This window comes from Castor canadensis, chromosome 7 (assembly GCF_047511655.1).
Source record: "Castor canadensis chromosome 7, mCasCan1.hap1v2, whole genome shotgun sequence".
Classification (NCBI taxonomy): Eukaryota; Metazoa; Chordata; class Mammalia; order Rodentia; family Castoridae; genus Castor; species Castor canadensis.
The window spans coordinates 7,654,265-7,673,793 of NC_133392.1; the positions used below are offsets into that span (position 1 = coordinate 7,654,265).

Below are 19,529 nucleotides of genomic sequence, written 5' to 3' on the forward strand. Positions count from 1 at the left end.
GTGATAATGGATGTACTGAATAAAGGAGAGGAGGTGGTTAGTTTTGGAAAGGAGGGATGGGAAATGACCTTGGAGGAGTTAATATCCAAGTTGGGTGGAAATTGCAGGAGTGTGGGTGAAGTGTGAAGGGGGAGACAATTTCACCAATGAAACAGTGTCTAAAACACATGAAGGCTGAAGCAGCATATTATGTCTTGAGTCTGTAAATAATTGTTGAACTAGAACTTAAAGCATGTGTGAAGCATGAACAGAGTTGAGAAGTTAAAGGTAGCAGCTGTGTCAGATTTTGCCATGTTTAATAGTTCAGGTTTGTGACTTTAGGGGGAAAGGGAAATAAAACTATTAGCATGCTTAGAAAAATTTGTAATGGACTTTTTTGAAATATTGAGACATAGCTATGTACCTTAAAGTATAAGAATCAAAAATGTACAGTTTGATGAGTTTTTACAAAGTGAACATAGGCATGTAACAATCACCCTGGTCAAGAATGTTACAGAACTCTAGAATCTGGTCTTGAACTCCCTAACAATCATTGTTCCTTCTCTAAAAGTAACCACTGACCTCTAACCATTAGCCAAGTGAATGTTCACTTCATAGATTAAGTTGTTTGTTTTTGAATGTGTAAGTGAAACTCTTCAGTATTTACTCTTAGGTTGTTCACTCCATTTTCTGTGAGGTTCACTCACATTGTTTGTAGCCGAAGTTTATTCATTTTTCTTCGCTGCATTCCTGTATGGAGTTCCTTACAATTATACTAGTTTGATTTATTCATGTGTTATTTTTACCTGTAGATTCTTTGGTATTTTATTTATGTTTGTGGTACTGGAGAACAAACTCAGTGTCTTGCACATGGTAGGCAAGCGTGCTGCTGCTGAGCCAACTATATTCCCAGTCTTTTTTGGGGTTTTAATAGTTTACTTGCAGAAGCTAATAGTTTGTCCTTTGAGACTAAAAGTTTGTAGTTTGTTTTGGTGATACTGGGGTTTGAACTCGGCTTTGTGCTTGCGAGGTTGTAGGTTCTTTTAGATGTTCTACATCTGTAGTTAGGCGCTCTGTGATTAATGACAGTTTGAGTTTTTCCTTTTTAACCTTCTATAACTTTCTTCTCTTTGTTACACCATCTAGGACTGTCAGTGGAATGTTCAGAAGAAATGATAGAAGGCATTCTTACCTCTTTTTCCTTTTTCAGAGAGTGCTGTCAGTATTTTCTTCTTCCTTGTGGTGTTATCTGATAAGATTTTTTTTTTTTCCAGTACTGGAGATTGAACTCAGGGCTCCTCTACCATTTGAGCCACACTTCCAGTCCTCATAAGTTTGTTTTGTATATAAGACCATACCAAATTGAAGAAGTTTCCTTTTATTCCTATTTTGCTAAGAAGGGTATGTGTGCGTGATTCTTACAAATCTTATTTATTAGATGTTTTTCTGTGTTGAGATAATCATGATTTTTCTCTTGTAGTGTATTAATGTTGGTGAATTACATTGACTCATTTTCTAATATTAAGTGTGTTCTTGGAACAGATTCAAATTTTATATGCCATTAGCATATAATACTTTGTTTAGAACTCTTGCAGCTTTGTTTGTGATAGAGATTGCACAGCGATTTTCTTTTCTTGTAATATCCTTGCCTGTCAATTTTTGGTGTCAGGTTATGCTGGCAACATTGCACAAGATTCTATTTTGTGAAAATGTTTAAGATTGATAGATTTCTTCTTTAAATGTTTGGTAGAATTCATTGGTGAAACCCTCTAAATATGGAGTAACTTATGGGAAGTGCTTCTCTAAGCATGGAACTTTCACAAAATGAATACCTTTTTGTTTCTCACGAGTCTGATCAAGAAATAAAACAATACCAATACCATAGAAGTCCCCTGTGCTGTTTCCCATTCACTCCCTTTAAAAGGTAAACCACTATTTGGAGTTCTGTCATTATAACTTAGTTTTTTTTGTGGTGCTAGGATTTAAACTTGGGGCCTCGTGGTATAGTACCTATAGTACCTATAGGCAGGTACTGTACCACTTCAGCGACACTCCCAGCCCCTTTAGCTTCATTCATTTTTTGAATAGGGTCTTGTTTATGCCCAGGTGGCCGGGACTGCCATCCTCTGATTTATGCTCCCGGTGTACCTGGGATGACAGGCATGTGTCACCCCGCCCAGCTATTGGTTGGGATGGAGTCTTGTGAACTTTTTGCCTAGGCTGCCTCAAACTGTGATCTTCCCATTCTCCGCTTCCCATAGCTAGGATTAGCTGTGAACCACAGTGACAGCTAGGTTAGCTGTTTTTGATGTTAACCGTAGTGGTTTCTCACTGGGATTTTAATTTACATTTTCCTAATTAGTAATGGTGGTGAGCACCTTTTCATGTGATTATTTGCCACCTGAATGTGTGACCTTTTGTATTGCAAATGTCTTCATCCCCTCTGTGGCTTGCTTTTTCACATTCTTTTTTTGGAGGTACTCAGGTTTGAACTGGGCCTTGCATTTGTTAGCATGCACTCTAGGTAGAGTTCTTGAGCCACACCTCTAGTCCAACTTTCTAAGTCTTTGTATTTGGTTAGTGAAAGTTCTCTAACTCTGATCTCTTTTCCACTATTGTGTTGGCTATTGATTTTGATAACTAGCTTTTAAAATGTTAATTTAAAATTTAAAGTTAATCATTTCTTTGGGAAGAAAACCAAAATGACAAAAACCCTGGGACTTTGTTTGGGAATGCGATTCATCTGTTAATTTGGGGAGGATTTATATCTATAGTATCAGGTATCTGAATCCATGAATATGATGTATTTATCCATTTTCCAATTTATTAGGGTCTTTGATTTTCTTAGTAATACTTTATAGTTTTCTCTGTAGAGAGCTTAGATGTCTATTGTTATTAACCTAGAAGGTAACACCCACGCACAGGAAATCAATGTGAGTCAATGCCCTGTATAGCTATCCTTATCTCAACCAGCAAAACCCCTTGTTCCTTCCTATTATTGCTTATACTCTCTCTACAACAAAATTAGAGATAAGGGCAAAATAGTTTCTGCTGGGTATTGGGGGGGAGCGGGAGGGGGTGGAGTGGGTGGTAAGGGAGGGGGTGGGGGCAGGGGGGAGAAATGAACCAAGCCTTGTATGCACATATGAATAATAAAAGAAAAAAGAAAAAAAAAAAAAGATGTCTATTGTTAGATTCATTCCAAGCTGTTTCGCTTTTTTTTTCCATTTTGGTTGCAGTTATGCTTTTTAAATGTTCATTTTCTAATAGCTTATTGTTAGTATGTAAAAGTATAACAGATTTTTATATTGATCTTGTATCCACTAAGTCACAGTTAATTCTAATAGTTTATGGTTTCTCGGGATTTTGTTATTTTCAGCAATATCATGTGCAAATAATAGCTTTATTTCTAATTATCAGTATTTTGTATTACAGTGCAATGTATTTTTTTTTTCTTTTTTTAATGGGACTGGGGTGTGAATTCAGGGCTTCATGCTTGTAAAGAAGGAACTTTACCATTTGTTCTGTTTTGGAGATGGGATCTTTTGTATTGTTTGCCTGGGCTGGCCTTGAGCCTTGATCCTCTGAGTCTCAGCCTCCGAAATAACTAGGATTACAGGTATGTGCTACCAACTCCTGGCTGGTTTTTGTATTTATCAGAGTTAGGACATTTCTCTCTGTTCTTAATTTGTTATGAATTTAATCATGAATGGCTGTTGAATTTGGTCAGTTGCTTTCTGTGTCATTTGTTAAGATAATCAGATGTTTTTATTTTTAAATTCTACCAGTGTCAAATTATTTTTTTTCATGAGGGCCCTTAATTTTTTTTTTTTGTTTTGTTTTTTTGATGGTGGTGGGAGTTGAATCCAGGGCCTTATGCATGCTAGGCAAGCACTCAACCACTGCATTTCATCCCCAGCCTCCAACCTCTTAATTTTTAAATTGACATTTTTATTGAGATAATTTTAATGATTAATAAATGTCAAAAAAGACTTACATTCCTAGAGGAGACCAGTTTTGACTGGGGAAAAGTACTCTTTTATGTGCTGTTGGGTTTGCTTAGGATTTATATAGTTTCATGAGATAGGTTGTTTGACAGTTGCCCTTATTTGCAATTTTCTTGAGTGGTTTTTCTGCCAAGATTATGATGACCTCATGAAACAAGATGGGAAGTATCTTTTTACTTTTTAGTAGTAGTTCTTTAAGCTTGGCGTTGTTTCTTCCTTAAATGTTTGAAGAATTTCTGGTGACACTCTCTGGAGATGGAGTTTTTCTTACAGGGTTTTAAATTATAAATTAAATTTTCATATATTTAAGAATTCAGATTTTCTTATTCTTTTTGAATCAGTTGTGTTTTTAAGTAATTTATCTAAATTTTCAAATTTAATTGAATCATGATCTTTGTGATTCCTGTTAAATTTCTGAAAATTAATGTGTTGAATCTTTTTTTTCCTTGTCTATAGTTTTTTTTTGGTTAGGTTCTAATTGTGTAGTCACAGCTGGCCTTGACTCCTGGTCTTCCTTCAACCTCAGTCTGGCAAGTGCTGGGCTACAGGCATAAGTCACCACATCTTGTACAGAATTTTAGCACCTGTAAAGATACCTGTAATCCCATAGTCAGGTTCAAGATAGTTTTAACCAGGAAACTCATATTATCTCATGCCATACTAATAGTCACTTCTGTTCTTATCCCTAGTTTTGGATTTTCAAGAGTGTCCTATAAAATGGGATCATGTGGTGGGTAACCTTTGGAAACAGAGTTTTTGACTCATTATAATGCTTTTGAGGTTCATCCACATTTTTGCATGCATCAGAAATAAGTCTTATTGTAGGCACAGTGGCTCCTACCTGAGATTGGGAAGATGAGACCAGTCTTGGCAAATAGTTCCAGTCCCCATCTCCAAAATAACTAAAGCAAAATGGGTGGAGGTCTGAGGCAACGGTAGAGCCTGCTTTGCAAGGAAGGGTCTCACTGTGTAGCTCAGGCTGGCTTTGAATATGCTATGTAACCCAGTCTGGCCTCTAGCTCGTGATCCTCCTGACTCAGCCTCCCATGTGCTGGGAATACAGATGTGTGCCATTATGCCTGGTTTTGGAGATTTCTTTCTTTTTTAACAGTACTGATGTTTGAACTCAGGGTCTTGCACTTGCTAGGCAGGTGCTCTACCACTTGAGCCACACTTCCAGCCCAAAGAGTTTTTTATTTTTCCTCCTGGGACTGGGCTTTGAACTCAGGGCTTCATGCTTACAAAGCAGGTGCTCTACTGCTTGAGCCATACCTCCAGCCCACACCCCAAAGATTTTTTTTTTTTTTTTGGCAGTACTGGAGTTTGAACTCAGGGCTTGCTAGCCAGGTGCTCTAACACTTGAGCCATTCTGCAGCCCTTTTTTGTGCCTTTTTTGAGATAGGGTCTTACGAACTATGTGCCTTGAATCAAGATCCTCCTGATCTCACCCTTCCAAGTAGCTAGGATTATAGGCATGAGCTGCCAGTCCCTGGCTTAATTCAAAGATTTCTTTTTTTTTTTTTTTTTTGTAAAGATTTATTTATTTACTTGTGGGTCAGGGATTGAACCCTCGGCTTGCCACATGCTAGGCAAGTACTTTACTTCTTGAGCCATACCCCAACCCCCTCAAAAATTTCTTAATGTGATGTTTTAAAATATGAATGTTTTTCATTCCTACTGCTAGGAATTTGTGCCTTTTTTCTTTGACAGTGATGCTAAATATTAGTACTTTTAAATTGTTTCTAAGAACCAGCTTTCATATTTGTCTATTAATAATTTTTATGTTTCAATTTCAATAAATTCCTTTTTTATTATTATTTTGGTGGCACTGGAATTTGAACTAAGGGCTTCATGCTTGCTAGACAGGCACTCTTACCACTTGAGCCACTCCACCAGCCTTTTTTGTGAAGGGTTTTTTCGAGATAGGTCTTACAAACTGTTTGCCCACAACTGGCTTTGAACTTTGATCCTTCTGATCGTTGTCTCCTGACTAGCTAGAATTACAGGCATGAGCCTCTAGTGCTCAGCTCTTTTTTTTTTTTTGATGGGGGGAGGGAGGTTTGAGCTCAGGGCTTCATACTTGCAAAGCTGGCATTCTACTGCTTGAGCCACACCTCCAGTTCATTTAGCTAGAGTTATTTTGGAGATGGGGTCTTTCGAACTGTTTGCCTGGACTGACCTCCAGCCACCATCCTTCTGATATCAGATTCCCAAGTAGCTAGGATTATAGGCATGAGCCACCCGTACTTGGCAAATTTGCTTATGCTCTTTTTGTTTTTTTGCAGTATTGGGGCTTGAACTCAGGGCCTTTACCTTGAGCCACTCCACCAGCCCAATTTTTTGTGATAGGGTTTTTCGAGATAGGGTTTCCTGAATTGTTTGCCCGACTGGCTTTGAACCGCGATCCTCCTGATCTCTGCCTCCTGAATAGCTAGGATTATAGGTGTGAGCAACTGGTACGCGGCACACTTGCTTATATTCTTGATTGTAGTTCATTTTGTTTCTTTTTTGTAGGCTTATTAAAGATGGAAGCTTAGACTATTGATTTGAAGCTATTCATTTGTGACATAAACATTACTGAAATGCTGTGAATCTATGTGTAAGCACTGGCATATCCTGTGGTTCTGATGGGTCGCATTTCTATTTTCATTCAGTCTGAAGTACTTGTTTTTTTCTTTTATCTGGATTGTTTAGAATTCTGTTACTCAGTTTTTAAATAGAGGGGTTTTTCTATTAATTTTCTGTTGTATACTTATGGTCTAATTCATCTGTAGGTAGAGAACATACTTTGTATGATTTCAGTTCTTTTAAATTTGTTAGGGTTTAGCCAGGTGTTGGTGGCTCATCCTTATAATCCTAGCTACTTGGGAAGCTGAGATAGGGAGGATCACAGTTCAAGGCCAACCAAGGCAAATATTTTGTGAGACCTCCATCTCCAGCATAACCAGAGCAAAATGGACTGGAGATGTGGCTCAAGCAGTAGAGCATCTGCTTTGCAAACATGATGTCCTGAGATCAAACCCCAGTTGCACCAAAAAAAAAAAAAAAAGTAGTTAGGGTTTGTTTTATAACCTCCAAAATACATTCTATTTTTGGAATGTTTTATGTGTATTGGTAAGTGTATATCTTGCTATTAGAGTGGAGTGTGTCCTGTAAATGTTAAATTCTTCCAGTAGTTTGAGGGTTTTTTTTTTGGTGGTACTGGAGTTTGAACTCAGGGCGCTAGGCAGGCACTCTACCACTTGAACCATGCCCTCAGATGTTTTTTGCTTTATTTATTTATTTAATTTTATTTTTATTTGTTTTATTTTTATTTTATGTTTTTGCCTGGGGCTAGCGTCCCATTTTTTTTTTTCTTGGTACTGGAGATTGAATTCTGGGCCTTGTACTTGTTAAGCAAGCACAGTACCACTTGGGGTGCCCCCCTAGTCCTTTTGCTTTTAGTTTGTTTGCAGATAGAATCTCTTGATAACATTGCCTGGGCTGGCCTGGAGCCACGATCCTTCTGTTTCTGCCTTCAGAGTAGCTGCGACTACAGGTGTGAACCACCACACCCTGCTTGTTTTTGAGATAAGGTCTTCTAATTTTGCCTGGGGTGCCCTTGAACTGCCAATACTACTATCCCTGCTCCTCAGTAGTTGAGATTACATGTGTGTACACCCCCACACTGTGCCCTGGGATTGAACTCAAGACCTGAGTTGCTGCTGTGGCCGTGCCTCTCAGCCTCTCATTTACATTTATGTTGTCTTGAGTACAACCTTTACGGACATTGTGAGTCTTACCAGATGGTATACCTTCCTTTCTACAGAACTTCTTTAAAATTATTGTAGAGACATTTTATTAATTTTCCTTTATCTGAGAATGTCTTTATTTCACTTTCATTACTGAGGGATGTCTTTGATGAGCATAGAGTTTTGAACTGTTTCTTCAGTACTTTGAAAATGTTATATCACTTCTTTCTGATGTGACATAAATGAGAGATCTATTATTTGTTTACCCAGAAGTGTCATTTTTCTAGTTGTCTTTAAGATTCTTTTACTCTTTTGTTTTAGCAATTTGCTTATGATATGGTGCTTCTTTGCATTTCTTTGTGCTTATCATATTTGATGTGCACTGAACTTTTTGAATGTGTAAACTTGTGTCTTTCTACAAATTTGGGATGGTTTTTGCCCTCTTCAAAAAAAAATTTTTTTTTTATAAATATGGTCTTCTTTCTTTTTGAATCTGTAGACATGAACATCAGTTCTTTTTGTATTGTTCCATAGGTTCCTGAGACTGTTCATTTTTTTCAATCACTTTTTCTGTTGGTAAAACTTGATCATTTATATTGATTGTCTTCAAATTTATGGATCTTTTCCTCTGTTGTCTTTATTTTGCTATTGAGTCCATATGTTGCAATTAATTTATATGTTTCATGGATTCTAAAGGTCTCGTACCCTTTCTTTTTTTAACTTTACACCTTAACATATTGTAGAAGGTAGTTCATTTGTCCTAAATGGTTTTTGGCAGTGTTGATTTTCTAGATTCATCTCCATAGTAGCCCTTAATGTGTTTTCTGCTCCCTGTATTTTCTGTAAGTTGGAAATAGATGTGGAATGGAGTTCAGCAAACTGTAGTGTATGTGTCAGATGCAGGCTCCCTTGTTTTGATACATGTTGACGGGTGCAGCCTGGTCTGCTCATTTATGTAGTGTCCATGCCACTGAAGTGCTGCAGGCGAGTTGAGTAGTTGTAGCACGGACCGTGTGTCTGAGAAAGCCTGAAATCTCTTACTTTCTGTGTCTTTATGGGAGAAGTCTGCTAATCCTTCATTGAGAGATCTTAAATTCATGTGTTTGAGGAGGTGGTAGCGGTAGTGGTGATGCATATTTTCATAGATGACATTGTAACATTTGCTTGTTATGTTAATAGCTATCCAGGAACTTTGCCAATGTATAGTATGTTTTTATTGATTATCTACATTTTTTTTTTTTTTTTTTTGGCGGTAGTGGGGTTTGAACTCAGGGCCTACACCTTGAATCACTCCACCAACCCTTTTTGGTGAGCGTTTTTTCAGGATAGGGTCTCAGGAACTAATTGCCTGGGCTGTCTCCGAACCCCAATCCTCCTGATCTCTGCCTCCTGAGTAGCTAGGATTATAGGGGTGAGCCACCAACACCCAATGATTACCTACACTTTTGCTGTTTAATCTTAGATTAATATTTATCTTTGATTGTCTTGTGGCTCTCATTCTGTATGACTTAGTGTCAACTATAAGCACTGTTCTTGGTCTTTTTTTTTTTTCCTCACTCATGTTAGGCAAGGATTCTACCATTTGAGCCAGGTCCCGGCCCTTTTTGTTTTGTACTTTTCTTTTTCTTTTTGGTAGTACTGGAGTTTGGGCTCAAGGATTTGCACTTACTTGGCAAGCATTCTGCCACTTGAGCTAGCTATGCCTCCAGTTCTGCGTTTTGTTTTTGAGATGGGGTCTGCATAACTTTTCCTTGACTGTCCTTGAATGGGAGATCCTCCTGCTTCTACCTTCTGAGTAGCTGGGATTACAGACGTGACCACCATGCTGAGTTGTTATTGGCCTCTTGAAGGTGTTCCGTCTTCTTGTGCCCCAACCACTCCTTGGGTTCTGAGGATTGAACCAACTATGTTCCCAGTCCCTCCACCTTTTTTTTCTTTGGCAGCACTGGGGTTTGCACTCAGGGCCTTGCACTTGTTAGGCACGCACTCTACCACTTCAGCCATGGCACCAGCCCTTTTTGCTTTAAGTTTTTTTGAATATATTCTCCCTTTTATTCCCAGGCTGGTCTAGAATGCTTCCTGTGTAGCTGGGCTGGCAGGTGTGCGCCACAGACTTTTTGTCTGAGCTGCCCTGGAACTGTGATCCTCCTGATTTTTGTCTCCAAAGTAGCTAGGATTATAGGTGTTAGCCATCTTGTCTTGTTTATGAGACAGGGTCTCTCTACCTTTTTGCCTAGGCTGGCCTTGAACTTGAGATCTTCTGCCTCTGCCTCTCAAGTGTTAGAATTACAGCTCTGTGCCAACTACACCTGACTCTGACTTTTCTTTCTTTCTTTCTTTCTTTTTTACTAATCCTTGTATTTAATCTGCTATCAAGCTCACTTGAGTTTCTTAATTATTGCATAATCAATTCCGCTATTGTTTGGTTCACAACTCTGCCAAAATTCTGCGACTTGGCGTTGTCATTTATTTCAGTTATTTTAAAATCTGTTTCTGAGCCAGGTGCTGGTGGCTCATGCCTGTAATCCTAGCTACTCAAGAGGATTATGGTTCAAAGCCAGCCCTGGACAAATAATTTGAGAGACCCTATCTTGAAAATACCCACTATAAAAAAGGGCTGGTAGAATGGCTCAAGTGGTAGAGAGCCTGCCTAGCAAGCATGAAACCCTGAGTTCAAGTCCAAGTACTGTACCAAAAAAACCCAGAAATCTGTTTCTGCTGATTCTTTTATTTGTGTCTCCTTTGAAGTTTTCAAAGAGAAAACTTCTCTTTGAAATTTGTAATATCAGTTTCTTCCCATGGTTTTTAATCATTTATTGTTTCCTTGAATGACCACCTATTTTTCACTTGGTACCAGAAATTGAATGAAAAAACTGAATGTAAAAATCATCAGAGATAGTTTGAGGTTCTTAGTTTTATAAGTTGCACTGTAAGAGTAAACAGGTGTTGGAGAAAGAACTGGTAAGAATTAGCTAAAAGGATCATCCTGGGTTCTAGGTCTGATAGAGAAGGAATTGAGGGAAATAAGAAGAAAATTAAAATCCCAAAGAGTAGGAGATAGACAACTAAAAAGGTAGGACATCAGCATCAGAAGAGGGGATATTCGACATTATGGCTAAAAATAAAAATGAAGTTAGTATGGCACATCCCTTTAATTCTAGCATTCAGCAGGCTAAGGCAGCAGAATTATGAGTTCGAGGCTAGCTACATAGTAAGACCCTGTCTTAAAAAAAGCAGCAAACGACAGCAACAAAGGAGCAGACTCTCTGGAAAATAGGTAGTGTGTATGTTCCTTGAGTTTAATTTAGGAATGAACCACTTAAGTTGAGAGGTGTAGATAAATCTTAGTGGTCAGTGCAGGAGTATGATGACTTTTGAAGGAAGTGATGCTTGGTAAATGGAGAAGGCCACCAAGTGAATTGCAGGCCACATTGTACTTTGCAGCTTCCTTTGTTTTTTTGCATTTCCTTTGAAATTATTTTTAGCCTTTTGGTCTAAAAATGTCCAGTATAGTTAAGCAAGTAGGTGAAGAATAGAAAATGCCATGCTTTTGACACAGTTGCCTAGAAAGGTTTATGGTTAGCAGACAGCAAAACTCTTGCCTCCTTGGGGACACTCATTCTTGCTCTGCCTACCTCACTGGTGCTTGGTAAAGATCTAGTGGAATGTGTCAGCTCTTTCAAAGGTGAGAAAGCACCGCACAAATGGATGGTGCTTCATAATCACGTGGCTGGTGGAGAACTGAGTCATTATAATTACACTAAAGGGAAAAATTTAAAATCAGCCACTTAACTGCATGCATTAATGTATTCATATAACTTAGTTGGGTTAAGTAATATTTATGATAAATTTATGTGTGAATTGGGGAATATCAGCATCAGAAGTTACTATTACATTTTTCTGCCTGAGGGCTTCTACATAAATTTTCATTATCTTTGGGAAAATGAACTTCCTTTTGAGAAAGCAAATATTATTGTGATGAGGTGGCTGAGTGGTTAAGGCTGTGGACTGCTAATCCATTGTGCTGTGCACTCGTGGGTTCAAATCCCACCTTCTTTGTTTGGAGTCTTTAACCTGGCAGAGTGGCTTAACTGGTTAGAGTGCCTATCTAGCGAGTGGGAGGCCCTGAATTCAAACCCCAATATCATCAAGGTGTTTTTCCTGGGTCTTCAGAAAAAATTGAAGGCATGACTCAAGCAGTAGAGCACCTGCTTTGTAAGCGTGAAGCCCTGAGTTCAAACCCCAGTCCAATCAAAAGAAAAAAATGTATTTTAGCTGGATGCCAGTGGCTCATGCCTATAATCCTAACTTCTCATAAGGCTGGGATCAGGAGAATTGCGGTTCGAAGCCAGTCCAGGCAAATACTTCGTGAGACCCTATCTTGGAAAAAACCCATCACATAAAAGGGCTGGTGGAGTGACTGAAGGTGTAGGCCCTGAGTTCAAGCCCAAGTACCTAAAAAAAAAAAAAGAAAGGAAAATATAAAAGATCAGTTGTCATAAATTTAACCTTTGTTTTTGGTGGCACTGGGGTTTGAACTCAGAGCCTTGTGCTTGCTAGGCAAGCCTTCTACCACTTGAGCCACTCTTCCAGCTAAACTTTTACATTGTTAATGTTAAACATTGTACATTACTGGATATATTGTCATTTGATGTATAACATTAAAACACTTTTAGTAAAGTAATACTATAATTCATAGGCAAAACATTATATTAAAACTTTTAAACTAAAGCATAAAATTGTTTCTCTGTCTCTAGGCAAAATTTGGTTTCTCTAATATTACTGGAATTGACTATTCTCCTTCTGCAATTCAGCTTTCTGGAAGTATTATAGAGAAAGAGGGATTATCAAACATTAAGTTGGAGGTAACTATTATTTATATTACAGTTTTTATTATAGAAGCTATAACGTTTAAAAGTTCGTAATGTATAGTAGATGCTGACATCTTTTGAATTCATAAATTAAAGATCAATTGTAAATAATCCAAATTGAAACATTAAAAAGTAACTATTAAAAATTTAATCTATTTAATTTAGGGAAGTTTCTCTTCTTCCTTGTGTACTGTCTATTCATACACTACCCACCTTCATGTTTGCAAAAACACCTGATACCTAACTGTGAATTAACCAGATAAGAAAGTGGCAGATACTCAGTGGCACAATGCAGCCGGAGATCAGTGAGCGTATCTTCACATATTAGAATCTGTGAGACCATGCCTCACTTCGAAGCTCTAGAATTATGTAAAAGCTGACTATTCTGAAGTCCTGCTTGGATAGCTAATAGGCTCTTGGTTAGAGACTTTGTGAAAACTCATGGTTTTCTCATGAAGTGCTCTTCTCAGGATTTCCCATCTCTGTCGTTGGTACCACCGTTCACCCTATTGCACTGACCCAAAGCCCAAGGACCCATGTTGATTCTTTTCTCTCCTTAAGTCCTGTGTCCAGTTTTGTTAGTTTGTCTTCAGAGTGTATCAGGAATATGATCACTCCTTGACATTTCAGCTGCTGTGTGCCAATTCCAAGCCACCATTATTGCTCTCCTGTACTACCACAAAGTCAGCCTTTTATTTTGCCCCCTCATTTCCAGTCTTTCAGGCCAGGTGTACGTGGACATGATAGCCAGAGTGAGCTTTGAAAATGAAAATCAGTTGGTATCACTTCCTTGCTCACACCCTCCATTGGCTTCTCTTTGCATTCAGAATGCAGTCTGAACTGTATACCAAGCCTTAGGAAATCCCTCATTTATTACTTCTTTCCCCTTTATCCGATACTCCATGGTCACACTGGCTTGTTTTCTGTTCCTGAAACATGTCAAACCTGTTCTTGAGTCTTTAGACTTGCTACTCCCTCTGCTTAGACTGTTTCCCCAGATCTTAGCACATTGAGTTTGTTTTTATCATTGAAGTGTCTGCTCAGATATCACCGCAGAGAGGTCTTTCTGGACTGCTTTTTCCTACATATTTCTTTTCAGGGCTGGTGGAGTGACTCAAATGGTAAAGTGTCTGCTTAGCAAGTGAGAGGCCCTGAGTTTGAATCCCAGCACCACTAGAAAAAAAAAACTAAATATTTCTTTTCTCAGTCACTTACCGTCTTATTATTGTTTTTATTTTCTTTCTTTTTTCTCTGAGGCCTCTCTTCTTGACTTGCAGATGACATCTTCTCCCTGTGTCCTCATGTGGTCTCTCATTGTGTCTGTTTTTTATTTTCTTAAATGCACATTATCTGAAATAGTTTCTTAAGCTCATGTGTCAGTCTTCTGTTACTGTGACTGAATACCACAGATTGGATAAGTTTTACAGAGTAGATGTTTATTGAGCTTACCATTCTAGAGACTGGGAGTCCAAGAGCGTCGCACCTGCATCTGGCAATGGCCTTCGTCATGCATCGTAACTTGGTGGAGGGTGTCACATGACATGACAGAACAAGCATGCTAGAGAGATCTTCCTTTTATAACAAAGCTACTCTCAATAATCCATTAATCCAGTTATGGAGAGAGCCGTCAGGACTCAGTCACCTCCCACGGGCCCCACCTCCAAAGTACCGTTAACTCATGAGCTGGAGTACACACTCAAATCATAGCAGCTTATCTCTTTCTTTATAGAGTAAAAGACATGTTCTGATACAGGGACCTTTTCTGTTTCATTTACTGTTACGGCCTGTATCTGAAAAGTACCTATAGGATAGTTATTCACAGTAGATTTGCTGAATGCAGGAGTACTTTTCTACAGGTATTTAAGATGAGGAAATGTCTCCAGAGTTAGCACTTCATAGTGGGAGTCATTATTTGGCTTCAGATGCAGTGAATACGGTGCTTTGGATATGAGGAAGGTGGACAGACCTGTCTTCAGATATAAATACATGCTGAGTGTGATGGTGCCCACACAGCAAGACCCTACTCAAAAGAAACCAAACAAAAAATATGTAAATATGTACTTTTTTTTCAGTTCTGGGTCAGGGCTTCATGCCTGCTAGCCAGGTGCCCTACCCCTTGAGTCATGCTTCCAGTCCTTTTCATAGTAGTTTTTTTGGAGATAAGGTCTTGCTTTTTATCCAAGATCCTCCTATTAACTCTTCCCACTGTAGCTGGGGTGACAGGCATACACCACCACATGCACCATTTTTCTATTGACATGGGGGTTTTACAAGTTTTTATTTACCTATTTTTTTTGCTCAGGTCTGTCTTGAACTGTGGTCTTCCTGATCTTAGTCTCCTGCATAGCTTGGAATGATAGGTGTCATTCCATAAACCACTGCACCCAGCTATGTCTGTGGCGGGGTCTCGATAACTTTCTGACCCGGCTGTCCTTGAGCAATGATCCTCCCCAACTCAGCCTCCCAAGTAGCTAGGATTAGAGGCATGAGCCACCTGCACGGCTGATGTCCACATTTTTAAGTCAATAGTTTAATAAAACTATTTGTAATTACTTATTTGTGTGAATAAATTGTAAGATAATTGCTTGTTTTTTCAAAATAGTTTTTCAGAATTAAGTTCATTAGCAAATTTTTGTAACTGTTTTATAAACTTGAGGCATATCACTGTTTCAAATACTTGTATTATTTTATTTTATTTTATTTTTTTTTGGGGGGAACTTGGGTTTGAACTCAGGGTTTTACACTGCAAAACAGGCACTCTACCACTTGAGCCACACCTTCATATCATTTTGCTGTGGTTCTTTTGGAGATGGGGTCTTGTGAACTATTTGCCAGGGCACCTCAAACTGCAGTTCTCCCAGTCTCAGCCTCTCAAGTAGCTAGGATTACAGGTGTGAGCCACCGGCCCCTGGTTGTATTAGTTTATTGAAAATAGGAGGCTGATGTATGACTAAAGAATTACTGTGCATAATATTTCCCAAGTAATTACAGTTAAGTAGCCACTTAATTTCCTAAGCTTCGTGCCACTCATATCCATTAGTAGGTTTGCAAGCTGCTGAGTCAAAGCAGAAGAACTTCTGAGGTGCCGTGTGTACTTCAGGTCACACAGCTAGACTATAAGCTTAGATTCTTATTTCCATTGACCTGAGTTCCAGGTGAATTTTGTCATTTTGATAAGCATGAACTATTTTAGTTTTTGAGAGAAACAAACTTTTTCATAAACCAGGCTTTTGACTCCATAAGGTTCTGGTAGTGGGCATGTGTCTGGCTTTGATTTGTTTCCACACTTGTAGAGATTTGGGATGTCCAGGAAACACGGTCAACCTCTCTTAGTAATTTTGGCTTTAATGATCTTGGAGTGAAGCTCATAAAAGTTACCTGTAAAGTTGAAAATATGTTTATCATATGTAAAGTGCCATCATAATTAATGGGCCCTTTTATGTATGACTTTTTATAGCTTGTAACTTAAGTTCTATAAAGATAGTGCTAATTGTTCTCACATAGACCTTGATTTTTAATATAGGTAGAAGACTTTTTGAATCTTTCCACAAAGCTGTCTGGATTTCATATTTGTATTGACAAAGGGACTTTTGATGCCATCAGCCTTAATCCTGACAATGCAGTTGAGAAGAGGAGGCAATATGTGAAATCTCTCTCCAGGGTGTTGGAAGTAAAAGGCTTCTTCCTAATAACCTCATGTAATTGGACCAAGGAAGAGTTGCTAAATGAATTCAGTGAAGGTAAATGGCTGCATGGTATTTAAATGTGTGTCTACCTTAGGTTTCTTGTACTTAAGTCATTTTTTCCCCCTGTGGTGGTATAGTGTATTATATTTCTATTTGTAGGAATTATCTGCTTTTCTTCTGTGTTAATGACCTTGGTAATAACTTTTAACTGTATATATACAAGGAAATAACATTGGTTGAGATCCAGAGGCCTCTTTAAAAATTTTTCCCAGAAATCCTGGCAGTTGAGTACTAAAATTTATGAGCCTGTAAAAATCAAGTTCTTTATTTAAGCAATACAATCTTTTATTTAAATTATATAATGTATTATTTAGTAAGTTAAAAAAAACCACGTATTTTAAGTTTGTAATAATGCAAGTGGTCTTTTTTTTTTAAGTCTTACATGATGAAAATTTTAATTTTATAGACACTTTACATATAATCTTGCTCTAGTGGTCATTTATTATTCGAGAATTGTCTTCTTATTTTCTGTGAATATTAAACTGTTTTTTAACAGTACACAGAAACAAAATTTGGGGAACTGATAGAAGTTCTTCCTACTAATTCTTGAGAAAATCTAATTCTTGAGAAAATCTCTTCTGCCTTTTCCACGATTTTGGTGCCCATGCAGGATCTGTTTTTGCCCCATTAGCCAAATGTAATTAGTTTTGTGTCTTCTAATTGGGGTTTGTGAGGATTGATAATCTTACAATATATACCATTTTGGGTTTTGTGACAGACTGTTCCTTCCATGTTTTAAGAAATATTTTAAATCTGCCAGCTTACATATGCAGTGCACAGGTATTTGTAGGAAGTATTCTGAGAATCTTTAGGTATTTGTTTACTTTTTCTTTACAGTCTTTTTTCAGGTTAGTATTAAACTTTTTTTTAGAGGAATGGGAGGAATTTTCAGGGTAGAGTTGTAGGTAAGTGATAGGGTACTAAATATTTGGTTACATTTTGAACCTCAGTTGTCACAGCTTATGGGAAATCAGTTACTTCAAGAAAGCAGTGTAGTGCGTAACAGTGTGGATATCATTTATAACCATACCACACACACCTTATCTTAGAACAGGGAGAGAACTTAAACACATGTCCTTGTGTGTGCATTCAGTGGCTTTGTTAGGTTATAAAATATAGAACCTGAAGTGTTTGATGCTGCAAATGTGAGCTGTGGCTTCATTTCCATTGCCTCTGGAATATAAGAATAACATGCAATATATTATCTTTTATTTTATGCCACTAATTTTATTATCTTCCATGTGAAATGTTTCCTTGAGAAATGTTGACTCTTGGTATTGATAGTCCCTCCCTCTTCCTGAAGCTTGACAGTTCTAATAAATGCTCACAGTTACACTGAGTAGGGCAAGTTCCTTTCCTGGTTTTAAAATACAGGTGTTCTTTACCCCTTGGAACCAGCAGACAAAAACATATTTGTCTGTCTTTGGTAATGAGGAACAGACTTTGGCCTGGTATAGTCTGGTTAGAAATGTGTCTGTGTCTGAGAACTATTGAGTAAACTCTCTATGTTTAGAACTAAATAGAGAATTAAAATAAGCAAAATGTTTTAACAGGAAATGTTAAAGGAATATATGTCATTGAAGATGTTTTTAGGCCTGGGTCTCTTAGGGGATTGTGTTTGGAGTTAGGATACCGGGTAGTAACAGTACCCTACCTATAAGGCTCCTTCAGTAGCTTAGATTGGCTGTCACATTCCATTGGCCTAGAATGAGGCTTGCTTCTCCAGTCCTTTAAGGTTCTTAGCGTCTTTCCTTATTTGAAATGTAAGCGTTCATGAAACTGTTGACATCTTGCATTTTTCCTTGATAGTCCTGTTCATACAGTATAAATATTTTGTGGTGTTATTTGTTTCACTCAGGTTAACTTGTATCACTTGTCAGATATTAGGGTGTCTAATTTGATGTCCAAGGGACTTGACTTTGCTACAGCATTCCTATTTTACTATAAAACTAATAATTATGAAAAAATGGAAAAAATATCAATAATTCCAATATGTAAACATACAGAGTAAAATTACTAAAGCCATTTGTTAACCATCAGTGCAGTACAACTACCAGTAAAGATTTTGATGTGTTATATACCGAAATATAATAACTTAAGTTTTATAGTGTTAAGTTTAAGGAGTTAAAAAGTTAGTCCTGGAAGATTGACACAGACAACTCCCGTTTTCTCTTGAAAATTTTTATCTTAATCATATGTAAAATTTCTCCAAACAAAAATGGGTATACACCATGTACCAACACAGCAGCTCCATTTTCTAGCATTAAAATAAAGACCAGGTGTAGTGGCAGAAGCCTGTAATTCTAGCACTCAGCAGACTGAAGCAGGACAGTTGTGAGTTCAAGGCTAGTGTGGGCGTCATGGTGAGACCCTGTCCCCCAAAAAAATGTGCATACATACATATATATACACACACATGTAGACTGTATACCTCATATAAAATATATTTCTCATGCATATATTAAAAACGTATATCATGCTATTTTTTTCAGATGGTACTGGAGTTTGAACTCTTATCAGTTTTTAATGAGCATTTTAATATTTAGTTACTAAGATTTGATAGTTTGATAAGAATTTGAAATAGGATGTGTAATGAAACAAAGTATAAAAGTCTAATTGATAGCACAATATATAACCTTAATTAAACATGTTTTTCTGTTTACAACAGGAACCTACTACCCCAGGAAAAATAATCATCCTGCAAATTATTAGTCCTTTTACTGAGTCCTGTTACCTAGGTCTCTTTTTTTGTGGTCCTGGGCTTTGAACTTAGGGCCCACACCTTGAGCCATTCCATTAGCCCTATTTTGGGAGGGTTTTTTACATATGGGGTCTCAGGAACGATTTGCCTGGGCTGCCTTCTAACTGAACTCTTCCTAATCTCGGCCTCCTGAGTAGCTGGGATTACATGCGTGAGCCGCCGCTGCCCGGCTTGTGTATTGTTTTATTGTCATAGTTGTTATTATTTCTAGTGGTACTGGAGTTTCAGTTCAGGCTCTGTGCTTGCTAGGCAGGTACTGTCACCTGAGCACACACCTCCAGCCCCTGTTAGTGTTTTTTTTTGTGGTGTTGGGGATCAAACCAAAGGGCCTCATGCATGCCAGGTAAATGCTCTACCACTGAATTATATTCCAGCTTTGTTTTATTTTTTAAAAACAAAATAGTAAAGTGTTACATTTGTATCTTATCTTACAG

General features: G+C 37.9%; 1 protein-coding gene and 1 non-coding gene across 7 annotated transcripts in view; both read left to right on the plus strand.

Moving 5' to 3' along the window:
• The window catches only part of Eef1akmt2 (EEF1A lysine methyltransferase 2), an 85,668-nt gene that overhangs the window by 15,439 nt on the left and 50,700 nt on the right, over positions 1–19,529 (plus strand). For all 6 annotated transcript variants that reach the window (XR_012449593.1, XR_012449594.1, XR_002212014.2 and 3 more), the window contains 2 exons: positions 12,475–12,582; positions 16,112–16,328. Coding sequence is in view for 3 of the 6 variants with exons in the window: in XM_074078123.1 (XP_073934224.1) it covers positions 12,475–12,582; positions 16,112–16,328 (325 nt within the window). In the remaining 3 variants the exon portion in view is untranslated. The remainder of the gene's footprint in view (positions 1–12,474; positions 12,583–16,111; positions 16,329–19,529) is intronic.
• On the plus strand, positions 11,695–11,776 carry Trnas-gcu (transfer RNA serine (anticodon GCU)). The gene has a single exon. It is a non-coding gene; the product is annotated as a tRNA-Ser (tRNA).